General features: G+C 45.2%; 1 protein-coding gene across 1 annotated transcript in view; it reads right to left on the reverse strand.

Annotated features, from left to right (window-relative positions):
* Positions 1-11,932, reverse strand: part of LOC126545717 (uncharacterized) — a 502,749-nt gene extending 490,817 nt beyond the window's left edge. The window contains exons 1-5 of the mRNA XM_072287774.1: positions 11,877-11,932; positions 5,076-5,204; positions 4,055-4,230; positions 2,004-2,049; positions 1,113-1,181 (exon numbers count right to left, since the gene is read on the reverse strand). Coding sequence (XP_072143875.1) covers positions 1,113-1,181; positions 2,004-2,049; positions 4,055-4,230; positions 5,076-5,198 — 414 coding nt within the window. The 5' untranslated portion in view covers positions 5,199-5,204; positions 11,877-11,932. The remainder of the gene's footprint in view (positions 1-1,112; positions 1,182-2,003; positions 2,050-4,054; positions 4,231-5,075; positions 5,205-11,876) is intronic.
* Positions 11,933-15,697: the final 3,765 nt, after the last annotated feature.

Raw genomic sequence — 15,697 nt, forward strand, 5'->3', positions numbered from 1 at the left:
TTTTTAATTGGTAACGCTCTGTTCGCGATAATAATGATGCCATAGAAATTATAAAGCACTAATATATCACTTTAGCTTGACGTAATATTTGTCTTTAGTGTCCCTTTCAGGGAAAATGAGATAAACACCCAATCGTAGCAATTCCTACAAAGGACAAGCCTCGCCGTAACCTGAGGGGCTTTTGTTTCGAGAAACTCATATGGGTGCCCTTTGTAGCAACTGCTACGATTAGGTGGATGTCTCATTTTCTCTTAATTAACTAATTCTCTCCACATTGCGGGTTTGCGCAGTAATATTATCGCGAACGCTTTCCTTTGCTTCGAGTTGTTGACAAATTCGACTTCGCCCTGCTATCTGCTAGCTGCCTCATGAGCTCAGATGGTAGTCGGAAAGTCGGTGGTCCCCGGGTCCGAGTCCCGGACCAGGACGAACTTTTCTTGAACTGCGAGGCTTTCCTTTCGAGGAACCCGTACGGGTTTGCTTTGTAGCAATTGCTAGGATTGTGTGAATGTCTTATCCTCCATTAATTAATTAAAATCGGCTTCGCGGCGACCGTAGGTGAGTGATGGCGCGAGAGTAGCGCGCATCGTCTGTATGGAAACAAAGCACTGCATGAGCGGAGGTCTCTCTGCGGTGGCTGCTGTGAATCGCGCCCAAGCGACAACCACAAGCTGTCTCTTGTGATATCTCGATAACCGAGGCAGTCGTGCCAAACTTGGCTCCGTTTGAAACGCACCAGCCAATATATCGCCAAATGAAAACACGTATAGAGCTGCGCTCAAATTTCGCATAAGGGAGTATTGTAAACTCGGGTGAATTTTTTCAGTAAAAATAGTTTGCTGAATACGGGAAAAATTTTCTTAAATATGTGTAGAGTGCCAGTTAAAACTTGAACGATTATTTTACGCTACCATGGGAGGGAATATAGTGCAAGAAGCTAAGTGCCAGTTTCACTTATTTATTAGCGGGCTGTGAGAGCCAGTGATTCATAGTTTTAGGTGAACGTTTCATTTTTTAAGATAAATACAACTCAAATCTGATATGATTGACGTTTATAGATATAGTGACGTTGTAACTGAAATCCGAGTTGTATAAATACAAAGCAGCTTCACCACATGTGTGTCCGTGTCCTTGAAGGCAACGTCTCGGATGGCCCTTTCGATCTCCAAGACGTGGCCAGCCTGGGCCAGAGAAGCAAGCAGTCAAGATGTAAGCGGCACATGAAATAAGTAGTCTTCAGCACATGTTTGAAAGACATGGTCTGCGCCCTTAGCTTAGACTGACTGAAATGCGTGGAAACGCAAAATTGTTTTACGTCTGTCTTGAATACTGAAGCAACCACCCCTGCCTAAAACGGCGCCCGTTTCTTTCATCTCGCGGCGACAACAATGCCTAGAATGTTTTCCGTCTTTGATCATCCTTACCACCGAGATGCGAAAGTTCACGAGAGCTGCTGCCTGGAAGTGGTCCGACGCTTTTGATTTACTTTTTTTCCCACTTCAACCACTGCACTGTATGCTGAGTCAGCATTTGGTTAATTGAGAATGTCACAGATTGAATATAAACCTGGTGGCTTATGAAATCTGGCTCATAAACTGCAGACAACTGTGGCTGGATGTCTTCTGGCCGGAGAAGAAGGGAAGAAACGCAGAGATGAACGCTGAACCATGACCATAAAGCTATCGTGCGGCAGCGCCGCTCTTACGCGCTACCTGGAAGACTCAGCATTGCTTCTGCGATCTTCTATATGGTCTTACTCGAAATTTATTTTAGAGATGCGAGAAATGCTGCGCGGTTTAAGAACTCAAGACTCACTTTCTCTATACCATTTCGCGTCTATGCTGTCATGCAAACATCATAAAAATTTTGAAATCTTTCTACTTAATTTTCTAACGCCAACCAGCTTCTAGAATTAAGGGGTGTCGGGGACGAAAATGAAACGTTGAAGACTTTTTCAGAATTTGTCTCTCAAAGAAGACAAAACATGCAATACGGATGCTTACACTTCCGACGTATGTTTTCCCAATGTACACGGCTGCATAGGCTGCACTGAAAAGCGAAATGGAGGTGCGAACATTTATATGATTTCGCACACAGTCAATATAAGTTCAGTCATGGTGCAGTAAAAAAACAATATCTGCAACGCGGAATTCCTTTTTTTGATATCGAATAACTATGGTGTTTCACGACATTGATTCCGCACATTTAATGTGCGAGCTGACTGAGGCGACAGTCCTTTCTTCAACCTCGAAATCAAACAAACAATTCCAATACGATAGTAGTTCTTTAGGTGCGTGCAGCAGCTATATCATCATCCAACTACTTTAATGTCCATTGCAGGACAAAAGCTTCGCCCAGCGATCTTGAATTACTCCTGTCCTGCGCTTGCTTATTCCAAGTTGCGCCTGCAGGTTTTCCGATTTCGTCATTCTAGCTAATTTTCAGCCGTCCTCGACTACGCTTCGCTTCCCTTGGCACCTATACTGTAACTCTAATGGTACACCGGTCATCTGCCATTCAAGTTGCATTGCCTGCCAAGCACCATTTTTATTCTCTTAATATGAACTGCAATATCGGACATCCCCATTGGCTCTCTGATTCCCACCGTTGCTCTTCCTGTCTGTTACCATTACGCCTTACATTTGTTCTTCCATGTCTCCTTGGCGGTGCTTAACTTGTTCTTGGACGTTTTTGTTAATTTCCAAGTTTCCGCCTGATATATTACTACCGACAGAATGTATGGATTGTACAATTTCCTGTTCAACGACAGTGGTAAAGTGCCAGTCAGAATTTCATAATACCTGCCGAATGCCCTCCCACACATTGTTATTATTTGCTACATTTAATTCTCATGATTATGATTGCCTGTCAGTAATTTACCTGGATATATGTATTCCTGCACAGATTCCAGATTGTGGCTGGCTATCAGGAATTCTTGTTTCCTTCTCAGGCTATTGAACATTACCTTTTTCTTCTGCATGATAACCTTCAACACTACTCTTACACTTTCCCAGTTAAGATCCCCAATAACTTCATGTGATTCACAATGGCATCTGCAAACCGAAGGCTGTTGAGATATTCGCCATTGGTCCTCACTCCTCAGCCTTCCCAGTCATAGACATTGACTACTACTTCTAAGCATGTAGTGAATAGTATCGTAGAGATCATATTTCCTTTCCCGAAGCCTTTTATAGGCAATTTCCATCTTTTCTCCTGGAGAAGCAAAGTAGCTGTGTATTCTTTCTAGGTATTTCCGAAGATATTCACGTATGCCTCCTGTACTCCTAATTATGTAATGCCTCCATAGCTGCTGGCGTCATTACGGAATCAAATACCTTTTCATAATCTATGAATGTCATGCAGAGAGATGAATGAATTGTACTCCGCAACGACAGCGACAAAGCCTTTCTAGTTCATTCTATTTCCCAAAGAGCAGAGGCGTTACTTCCTTCACTATCGTTATGTGCTTTTTACTGCCGGGTTCACTGTCCTTTGATATGACATTTGCTTTACTTGGCTCTTTGCATTGCTGGTTTACCCTCGCTATAGTCTGCATGAGAACGTAGATTGGCATTTCTGTTTGTAAGGTAATGACAAAATTCATAAAAATGTTTACAGTATGCCATAAATTCCATTGTTCGCAGTTGAATCTTGCTTTTGCTGAGCCATCTGCCGCAATTATTCATTCGGTCTCAGCGAATTGTTTTCACCCTATGTAATAACCTGCTAAGCAGTTACTATTACTAGTACTCGTTACCTAAATATTATGGATGCAAAACTTATTTGAAGCATTTCCTAATGCTACTTTTCCATCTATTTGCTCGACAAATGGCTTGATCAATGACAGCGTAACCATAAGTACTGAGATTGTGTAAAACAAGTGATAATTACAAATATTCAGAATGCAGCTGCTATCATCAAAAATATAAGCAATTGAGATCGCATACACTTCTGTTGTAATGCGAAACGTGTGTGTGTGTTTTTTTTTTTTTGTCCAATTCCGTGATGGACTGATTTGTGCTGAGTACGTGTCGCTATAATCAGCTTCTCTTACCTCTCATGTGGTGTATTCACTGGCAAACCAGAGGCTCCTGGTGACTCGGGGAACAAGTCCGGCGAGTTCCTCTCTGAAATTGCGCCGACTGGCTTCTTCTCTTGGGGTGGCGATATGCGGAGCCTCTTGAGAAGATGTGCTACAGGAGGATACGGGGTACCGTCTGATTGGTAGCTCTGTGGAAATGAGAGAGAGACAGAGAGAGAGAGAGAAAGAAAGCCTTTAATGTGCACAGGGGGCGTTTCCCTCGCCATACGCGTAGCAGGCTGCTACAGGTGGCGAAGGTCACATCTGAAACGACGCATTCATTCATGGTACACAGGCACACAACATACATATAAGCTCGCACAGTAACAATAACGTGTCGGGTTGGGGCTAATATCTCTGAGAAAGGCCAAAAACCGCCTTGGTTGCGCGTAAACTATAGCAGCGCTGCTCTAAGGTCCGTCTGCAGCCGGCCGAATCATTAGTTAGCCCGCGCGTGCGCTGACTTCGATGTACGCAAGCGCCTTACGAGGTAGAGAACTTAGGACACGATCGATGTTAGGGGCGCGCTCGCAAAGCGCGCGGAACGTGCCGCTTTTCAATGGCTTCCTTGCGGCGTTAGCTCTCGCGTGGTATTTTTGTTTTGCGCAATATAAAGTACTCGGTAACATTGTTTTCATTACGTTGTCCCCTGTCACGTCTTAGTATACAGGGGCAGGTAACCTCGTCAAGCAGACAGACGTTTTTTCGCCCGCCCCTGCGTCAACGTTGCAATAATCAAACAATTGTTGCCATGACTTCGCCTAAAGCTCTGCCATAAACGCTTTAAGATCATTACATACAGCCCTGCGTATACAGAAGAGCGAATGAGCGCTCTATATTGCGGCACGTGATTGAAGACCACAGAGCGTCATATTAAAGGGAGAAACGTATTTCTCAACCAAGTATGAGGTGAGGATATGACGCTTTTGGGCGAGCGAGAAAACATAATGACTGAGGAGTGTCAATACCATAGCCAAACGCTGATCTTCCTCACCTTGATGACGGAGAGGTATACTGGCATGCCCTTGAAGTGGTCCAGAAGCGTCGAGATTGTGCCCCGCTTTCGGCCTTTCAGTGCCTCGCCGTACAAGTCGTCCAGCACGTCTCCTACTTGCATTTTGTCCTGTACGCGATTGTTACTTTTTTGTCTTATAGGGTTAGTGGTTCACGTATGCAGCGCACGCCATGCAGATAATGATATCAGCATTAAGAAAAAAAAATTGCACTCGGCTAGTTGTTTGAAGATACTGAAAGTTTTGCGCAAGAACAACGTAAATACAAGACAGCAGCAGGTAAACAAACACAGGACACGAAGAGCGCCTTGCTTCTGTCCGGTGTTTTCGTTGTTGAATGAATTCTGTAGTTTCACGTGCCGAAAGCACAATTTGATTAGTAGGTATGACATAGTGGTAGACTCCGGATAACTTTTACCATCAGGGGGTCCTTAACGTGCCCCCTATGCGCGGCATGCGGGAGTTCTATTTTTCTTTTCTTTGCAACTCGCCCTCAATCAAATGCTGCCGCCGCGGCTGAGATTTGACTCCGCGACCTCGTGCCATAGCAGCGCAACACAATAGCCGCTAAGCCAGCACTGTGGGCTGGTTTCATTGTTCTTGCGCGCAAATTCTAGCACCGTATCAGAATTCATCATAGTGTCTGACGCACCAAGAAAAATACGAAAGAAGATGACGACAGCAGCACTACTCTGAACTCAAACAATTCATTAGACGTAGCATCAGTATTGGCGGCGAGCTCCACCACTGGAAAAGCTGGCGCCACCGTCGGCGTGACATGACATGAGGGATCACGTGGACGCAACGGCCAGGTTGGCTGCTTCGGAAGCGCCGCAGCGAGCTTAAAACGAATGTTTAAATAAAGCTGCCGCGCAAGCGGGTGGGCTTGATTACGCTTACAGCTCCCCACACTCCATTTCCTCGCCAAACCCCGCGGACCAAAATCCATACCTAAAGATATTGGCCGCAGGCTCTCCTAGCAGAGCACTGATGCCTTACATTCGTACTAAAATAAAAGCAGACAGTAAACGGAGATTATTAGAAGCTACACCAGTACATGTGTTTGACGACAAGGGCGGGCTTACCCGCACGGAAGAGGTTTTCTTGAATAAGGTTATGGCCAACGCTGCATACACACCACACATACTTGAGAAATGGCACCAACCCAGACAAGCTACGATTGCGAAGACTTACACCCGATGTACACATTGCCAGGAGTCATGCAGAGCAGACTTGCAACACCTCATTTGGAGCTGTGCAGCTTTTTCACAAGGGAGATCCAACATTCAGCATCTACTACACGGAGACATTAGAACACTAGGAATTGCAATACAAACTAACCCGGAAACACAGAAAGCCATTGCGACATATGGCAGACAAAGTGGCCTGTTTCGAGTAGTGTAGAAGGGGTCGATCAGCCCATGTGAGAGCGGCGGACCTGAACATGCACCTGAGCCTGCATAAAGCGGAAGATCCCAGACTGAGATGAAGTGTTTCAGCCAACAGTCTGGGTACCCACATTCCCTTCCCTCCTAATCCCCATCAGCGGCCTAGAGCCGTCCCCTTCCTTAAAATAAAGGCTTTTTTCATTCAAAGTCCCACCTGCGCCGCGGTTCTGATTAAGTGGTGACGCTTTACCGCCTTGGGCGTCTGCTTCACAACATTTGAAAGTACTATAATAGGAAGTGGCTGCCTTTGGAGGCGTGCATCATAGCAGGCTACTGCTCAGTGCCGCAGTGCCGGACGTACTCAAAGTAGCCCAGGGTCAGTCTTATTCACACAGAGCCGCAGGGCAAGGAGCTACGTGAAGCTTGGCTGGCGAAACTTAGAACCGGCAGACAGCCATCGGCTACAGCTCGGGTGTACAGCAAGCACAGACACGAGGAAGATTTCTGCTACGATGCCTGGACTACGCGATGTTCGGTGAGTAGCAGAAAACGCGCACTGAGACGCTCGGCCGCGCCCACTGCCTGGCTAATGTTATGAAGGTTTGGTCTATGAACTTGTTGATGCTAGATACTCGCAAGTTCACTAGAGCGGGAAGGGAGCGGTATGACGTACATTTAAAAAAGGCATGGCATATGGTCATGTTTGTGTTACGAATTAATGCACTGGATTACGAAAAAGAAGCAGAGGGAAATCGGACGCTGGGAAGACCAATAAACATACAGTGTGACTCAACTTGAGAAATAATATTCAAATGGCCAAGAATTTAGAAGACAAAAAAGGATTGAATCGTCACGACGGTACAGTCGCCGTAGGCGTCGAAGTCTCTATAACGAAATTATTTTTGAACAGTTCTGGTAGCGTCCACGCAACAATGGTTGCTAGTGTACTGTCAAATGCTCATATGCTGCGGCCTAGAGCTCACGGCACGGTGCGAAAACGTGCTCACAGCGAAAGCAAAAGGTTGTGCGCGAACATGCATGCACGCAGACGTGCAGTCGGTGGCTGCGAACCCGTGCGATGGCTGCATTGAGGCTTCATTCTGTTATGCCCCATTTGGTTTTACAGACAGCCGACTATAAGAAATATTTCACATAGTTTGCTCTCAGTGTTTCCCTACCTTTCACGCAAGAAGCCGGTTCGGGAGACTCCATCGCGGCGACCGCGCGCAGTGGCATTCACTATACGTATTCGGCAAAGAGATAGCGTCTGTAAACGATTCTGTGCTTTCAGTTCGCCCAAGATTATTATACCGACAGTCAAAAACTTCCCTCGTTTTGAGAGTACGTTCATAAATGTCCAGGAGGGCTGCCGCGTGGTGTTTTTATTGAGCGCCGTAAGCAACACCTATGAGAAGCGCGCCGCGTGATCCCTCATACTACGCCAGGGAGGCGCTTCCGACAGATGGCGACTCCGTAACCCCTCGCCGCCAATAGCGACGCCAGCACGATGCACAAGCGAACATTCCAGAAGATATAGCAAAATATTTTAGTGAATATTGCGAAACAAGTATCAGGTATAAAAGTGCGTTTTCGAGACCACACACACAAAGCGCTGCATTTGGATGCTTGTTAATGTACGCTTCTTCATGTATTGGTGAGTCATGAATGCAGTTGTAAGCCATCACCATTGGGATTGCGTGCAGTTCGCACCCGCTTCAGAGCGATCTCGGTCTCACTAGTTCAGCTTGCTATAGGATTTCCCGCTGCAGCCACTTTGAACCCAGTGCGTGTTGATTACTCTTGTAAAGGCAGGGAAGAAATTTTTCTAGCCTTGCAATCCTATAAATGTGGCGAAGAGAATTGTTCATGGCATTCTGATACCAATTCTATGAAACGTTGTATGATCCATTTTATCTATGCTGTGGCGACGTACTTACTACTGCTGGACTGTGTTAGTGGTAGTTTATAGCTTGTAGTGATAAGCACCTTCACGGCACCTGAAATATGTCTGTTACAGCCCTTCCATTTATTAATCTCTTTCTAACCTAACCGAAACTAAATATACACTCGCCAAATAATTCCGGCAGAGACCACCTCCGAACGGCTGCCGACGTTATGGCCATAAACGCTGACGCGATGTAGCGACGCACCTTCATCCCATCCCCTATGCGTGTCATATATGAGTCGTGTGCTCGAGCCGGCCTCTTCTGCCACGCTTCACACTTCCCACGGTGCGCCATCTAGAGGCGCCTCCGCGAAGCCAGCGCGCGGCGTGTGTCCTAATTTGGCGTCAAGGAGGTTCATCGAAGAGTCGCGTATACGTACTGACTCGCTTGGCGTCAAACAGATTCATTTCAGAGCGGCGGCACGTACATGGTGGCACAAGCCCAGTGCCCCAAGTTGGTCCCGGCGTTACGTTGGACCCGTTTCCCTAGCAGCCCTGTTCTCTACCCGTTAGACCATTGACTACCGAGAGCCACTGGCTGTGTGCCACTGGGTATATGCGGCAATGAAATTAATATTTCGGAGGCTAACACGAGTCACTGCTGCTTGCTTCTACAAGCAGCCCCACCGCGAGTATGGCGTGGGATAGATCGACGAATGCATAGATAGATAGATAGATAGATAGATAGATAGATAGATAGATAGATAGATAGATAGATAGATAGATAGATAGATAGATAGATAGATAGATAGATAGATAGATAGATAGATAGATAGATAGATAGATAGATAGATAGATAGATAGATAGATAGATAGATAGATAGATAGATAGATAGATAGATAGATAGATAGATAGATAGATAGATAGATAGATAGATAGATAGATAGATAGATAGATAGATAGATAGATAGATAGATAGATAGATAGATAGATAGATAGATAGATAGATAGATAGATAGATAGATAGATAGATAGATAGATAGATAGATAGATAGATAGATAGATAGATAGATAGATAGATAGATAGATAGATAGATAGATAGATAGATAGATAGATAGATAGATAGATAGATAGATAGATAGATAGATAGATAGATAGATAGATAGATAGATAGATAGATAGATAGATAGATAGATAGATAGATAGATAGATAGATAGATAGATAGATAGGTCTGTCTGATCAGCTTGCAAGCTACTCCAGCTGCTGAGTGAACTGGAAGATGATTGTCAACGTTATTACGATTAGCGTTATTTATTTATTTATTTATCAGGCCCTATGGCAAGGCATAAAGCAAGGCGGGCATTTCACACGGTAAAGACATAAAAAGTACAAGTTTCCAACAGGAACACTGCTATTAAAAGGTTGCCATATTAAATAATATTTAAAGCACAGCGAATACAAAGCAATATCTGAAGGCACACGAACACTCGTTACCACTTCGCAAGTTGCGTCTTAGATAGCCAAAAGAACGTGATGCTTTGGCGCATGCAGAAGTGATGTGTACCACCCATGAAAGATTCTTTGGAACAAGAACATCAAGGTACTTGTATGAAGTGTGGGAAAACGTAGTGTTATTCAGGTGCTACGAAAATTTAGAATTTACGCATTTTCGGCTGAAGCACATTACCTCGCACTTTCTAAAGTTTAGTGTCATTAGCCATTTGTTACACCAGCTAGCGATAAGATTAAGATCTGCATGAAGTGCCAAGTGATCGTCAGTCGTGTGAATAGGACGGTAGATTATGCAGTCATCGGCAAAATGGCGCATGCAGGAAGTGACCTGGGTGGGTAAGTCGTTAATGTAGATTAAGAAGGGCTAGGGCCCGAGGACGGTACCTTACGGCTCACCAGAGCTAACAGAAAAAGATAGGGAAGAGAAATTGTTGAAACAGTAAATTTCTCTTGAAAAGAATGAAAATTACGAGTCCAGGATAATGCTGAAGAGTGAAGTCGTAGGGCAGATAATTTAAAAATTAGGCGGCAGTGGCGTACGCGGTCAAATGATAGACCTGAGTTTCCCGAATGCTTCGTCATTGCGTCGTAGGCTTGTTGGAATGTTCAGCATCAGAGGTGAAGTCCAACAAGGTGGTACCCATGGGGGGAGCGCTGTGAACAGCGCGACCCATCACATTGGCCGGAAGAAAGTAGCCGAATTTCCTTTTCTAGAAAACTAGGGGAAACATTATTCAAAAAAGACATGTTGAGTGTGTCTCGGAGAGCTCTGACTAGAATCTGACTACTTGTTTCAATGTGTAAATAAACCTATTCTTTGCACTTCTACTTTCGGGATGTACTCATCCATACCATACCCTGAGTAACGAAAATATGGAGATCAGACAAACCACGGGAAAGAAGGGATAGCAAGCTCCTCTTTACTTAGTAAAGAACCTATGTGCTTGAAGCCAGTAAGTATACTTAGATAACGCTTGTTTGGCGGATGCAGCCAAATGGAGCCAATGCAGCGATGGCGTGGTGGTAGAACACCCGCCTCGCGTGCAAGAGGTCCGTGGTTCGAATCCCGGTGCCGCGCAATTTTCCACCGGATTAAAAAAAAAGAAAAAAAATCCGCGTGTTGATAAAACTGCATAAACAGGCCTGGAGTGTGGCCTGATCCCGGTGACCAGAACCGGTAACGCACTCCCCCACAAGAGCAGGATTGGCCACCCTGGTGCAGTACTTGGCCACAACCTCCTATATGAGCATATAACAGCTGTGTGTTACCAGTACGCACGTATGGGGCAGAAACCTGGAGGCTTACGAAAAGGGTTCTACTTAAATTGAGGACGACGCAACGAGCTATGGAAAGAAGAATTATATGTGTAACATTAAGGGATAAGAAAAGAGCAGATTGGGTGAGGGAACAAACGCGCGTTAATGACATCTTAGTTGAAATCAAGTAAAAGAAATGGGCATGGGCAGGACATGTAATGAGGAGGGAAGATAACCGATGGTCATTAAGGGTTACGGACTGGATTCCGAGGGAAGGGAAGCGTAGCAGGGGGCGACAGAAAGTTAGGTGGGCAGATGAGATTAGGAAGCTTGGAGGGTCAACATGGCCACAATTAGTACATGACCGGGGCAGTTGGAGAAGTATGGGAGAGGCCTTTGCCCTGCAGTGGGCGTAACCAGGATGATGATGATGATGTTGGGCGGAGTGAGGTTATAGAAAACACTGCATAATAGTGGCACATCCCTCGGCTTGCAACCAGATGGTGTTTCATACAGGCAGACTGACTATACAAATGCTCCCTTGTATGTCAGCTAGTAGGTAAGACAGCACCCGCAACAGTTGCGGTGAGCAAAGTCGGGGGAAATTTTCATACAAAGCTTCATCCCACCTAAGTGAAAGCCGAATATCTCAGCGGCTCTGCGGCTTGGGTCGAAAGCATTCCACGGAACCTAAGAGTTGTAACGGCGCTTCATTACACGATTAACCGGATACGTACGTCTTCGCCTGCAACGCTTCCTTCATCCACTTGTGTGACCACGGGAACTCCAGCGGCAAACCTGGGGTAGTAAAGAAAGTTGTCAGCGTGGTACCAAACATTCCCTGAAGCTCTTCCTAAAGGGCAATAATTTTGTAGACATGACTGTTGGAGCTAGTTTCGCTTAAGAATAATAAGTGACTCGTTAGGAACGCTTCAGAACAATGTCTTTTGAAGCCTTTGCTCTTGACAATATATCTTTAAAGTTGACATCGCCCCCAAGAATGACTGTTCGGAAACATAGATACAGTTCGGATCTGTGCTACACATCATTACAGGATGAGGCGTGTAATGCAGTGGAATTCCACTTTCGCGCTTCTCTGGGAACACTCGGCGCCATCTAACACAGCGGCGAAGAAGCCTGCGTGTGGTCTCCGAAATGCATGGCGCGCCGGGGCATGAGAGCGCTTAAAACGCGTCATGAGGAGACGGGACTCCTCCCTCCCGCTCAGGCACGTACCCAGAATATTTTTTCGGGGGGGGGTCCACCACCTCCACCCCCACCATCATCATCATCATCGTCGTCATCATCATCATCATCATCAGCCTGTTTTACATCCACTGCAGGACGAAGGCCTCTCCCTGCGATCTCTAATTACCCCTGTCCTGCGCCAACCGATTCCAACTAGCGCCCGCGAATTTCCTAATTTCATCGCTCTACCTAGTCTTTTGTCGTCCTCGATTGCGTTTCCCTTCTCTTGGTACCCATTCTGTAACCCTAATGGTCCAACGGTTATCTCACCGGCGCATTACATGACCTGCCCAGCTACATTTTTTCTCTTGATGTCAATTAGAATATCGTCTATACCCGTTCGCTCTCTGATACAAACCGCTCTCTTTCTCTCTTGACGTTATGCCTAGCAATCTTCGTTCGATCGCTCTTTGCGCGGTCCTTAACTTGCTTTCAAGTCTCTGCCCCATATGTCAGCACTGGCAAAATGCACTGATTGCACACCTTACTTTTCAATAAGAATGGTAAGCTTCCAGTCAGGAGCTGGCAATGTCTGCCGTAGGCTATCCAACCTATTTTTATTCTTCTGTGAATTTCCTTCTCATGATCAGGGTTCCCTGTGATTAATTGATCTAGGTAAACGTGCTCCTTCACAGTCTCTAGTGGCCGACTGGCGATCCTGCTCTCTTGTTCCTTTGCCCGGCTATTTATCATTATCTTCATCTTCTGCATATTAATATTCAACCCCACTCTTACACTCTCTCTGTTAAGGTCTCCATACATTTGTTGTAACTCGTCTGTATTGTTGTTGAATAGAACAATGTCATCGGCAAACCGAAGGTTGGTGAGATATTTGCCGTCGATCTTTACTCCTAAGCCTTCCCAGTTTAATAGCTTGAATTCTTCTAAGCACGCAGTGAATAGCTTTGGAGAAATTGTGTCTTCCTGTCTGACCCCTTTCTCTATAGGTATCTCCCTGCTTTTCTTGTGTAGAATTAAAGTAGCCGTAGAACCTCTGTAGATATTCTTACGCGAAGGACGAGTCAGTAAGACGAGAAACTATTTACAGATTATATTTACAACAATGGTTGCAGCGCTGACCGGTTAGATTCACATTCGTTCTTCCTCCTCTTTTCTGGTGTGATGACGCCTACGCGCCTCGTTCAAACAAACAAATATCACACGCATGTAGCAATATTTTCCAAGCTTTTTACGTAAGCGTTCGGTACTCCTTGATTACGCAGTGCCTCTATGATTGCTGGTATCTCTACTGAATCAAATGCCTTTTCGTAATCTATATAAGCCACATAGAGAGGTTTATTGTACTCTGCAGATTTCGCGATAAGCTGATTGATGACATGGATGTGATCCATTCTAAAGTATCTCTTCCTGAAGCCAGCCTGTTCCCTTGGTTAACAAAATCCAGTGTTGCCCTTATTCTATTGGAGATTATTTTGGTAAATATTTTATATAATACTGGGAGCAAGCTAATGGTCCCATAATTTTTCAATTCTTTAACGTCTCCTTTTTTGTGGATTAGTATAATGTCTGCATTCTTCCAGTTTTCTGGGACCGTTGCAGTCGATAGACACTTCGTATAAAGAGCCGCCAGTTTTCCAAGCATTATGTGTCCTCCATATTTGATTAAATCGACTGTTATTCCACCTTCTCCTCCCGCTCTTCATCGTTTCATGTCTTCCAGGGCCCTTCTGACCTCATCGCTAGTTAATGGAGAGTTTCTGTATCCTGTTCATTACTGTTTCTAAGTGAAGTATCGTGACTCCTCTGGGTACTGTATACAGGTCAGCTTAGAATTTTTCCGCTGCTTTTACTATATCTTCGAGATTGCTGATGACATTATCCTTCTTATCTTTTAGTGCATACATCATGGTTTGTCCTATGCCAGGTTTCTTTTTTACTGATTTCAGGCTGCGTTCATTTTTTACGGCTTCTTCAGTCTTTCTCATGTTATAGTTTCGAATATCAGTTATTTTCGCCTTGTTGATCAGTTTTGACAGTTCCGCGAATTGCGTAACTCTGTGCGGCCGCCAGTCCCATACAACAGCGTAGAGCGCAGGACTCAGCGATTCTAGACGTACTGCGCTCACCGCGAAACGTTAGAAAAACACCCACATAAGCACAGCAGAGAAGTGGCTACGTGAGGCGGTTCGACCGATAACTGTAGAAGCGTCATTCAAAACAAGTAATTGTTCTCCACTTCCGGCGGCGTTTTCTCTACTTCCTTCTTAAATAAAAAGATGGTGATCCATGAATATCCTCATGAACAACGGTTAACCTTTTTATTATTCGTATTTGCTTGCAGTTTGGTTGTTGCCTTGGCTCTCTCCCTTAGTAGATCGCCTAATTTCTCAACTCCTTGCGATTTTTGTTTTCAGTTGCCAATTTTGCACGAAAAATGCTATACAATTAGGGAAAAACAGACGAGGTAACGGGCGACACTAATCTTGCTTATGGGTTTAAGGGTTATTGCAGGGTTTCATGATGGACGCCCTTTAACATTATTTTATTTCCCACCTTATCTAATCCATATCATGTGTATATAATTCCAGGCATCTGCCAGGGTCGCGGCGAGCTCAAGGAAATAATGAAGCAAAGGGATAAGTTAAACGCAATTGGCGTTTTCTCCCGCCGCAACTCGTTCCATGAGAGTACAGACCAGCTGAGTAACAGCCGCATCCCTCTCCTGTTCCCAGGATCAGCCTAAACAAAGAAGGTTAAACTAACAAAAGCAACAGCTATGCGCGTGACGGTTGAATATATGTGGACAACTGAACGCATCTCGAGTTAATCGCGCTGGTGCGGAATCTATGAGAAAACTGTCCTTCACATTACAAGAGATGCCGATGACTACCGCCACCTAAAAGGAGTGAAAAGGGCAGCATAATGCTGACCGATGAACAGCTGCCAAGCCTCAACATTGATCTGGCGGTGCTTTAGGAATGTGTGAGGAGTGGTGGCGTGGGTGGGGAGGGGGGGGGGGGGGGTATGCCACTTGATTTCGGGGGGGGCCCGGGCCCCCCCGGGCCCCCCCCTGGGTACGTGCCTGCATCAGGGTCAGAAGTTTACATCTTGCTACAAGTTGCATCTCTCGCGTTGATGCCGCTGTCAGACGTATCGCCGATTCTCCCCGCAACTTCAGCACTTCTTGTTGATGAAGATGATATTGCCTTTTTTGTTCCCTTAAAGATATCCACAAGCTTTGTAAACCTATTTTTTGCAAGTCTATATAAATGTACTTCTGGTCTGTCTGGATAATTTGCGCTTGGTCTTTAGTATCAACATAAGTGCCCTGGTTGTATTCCTTTCGCGT

This window comes from Dermacentor andersoni, chromosome 1 (genome assembly GCF_023375885.2).
Source record: "Dermacentor andersoni chromosome 1, qqDerAnde1_hic_scaffold, whole genome shotgun sequence".
NCBI lineage: Eukaryota > Metazoa > Arthropoda > Arachnida > Ixodida > Ixodidae > Dermacentor > Dermacentor andersoni.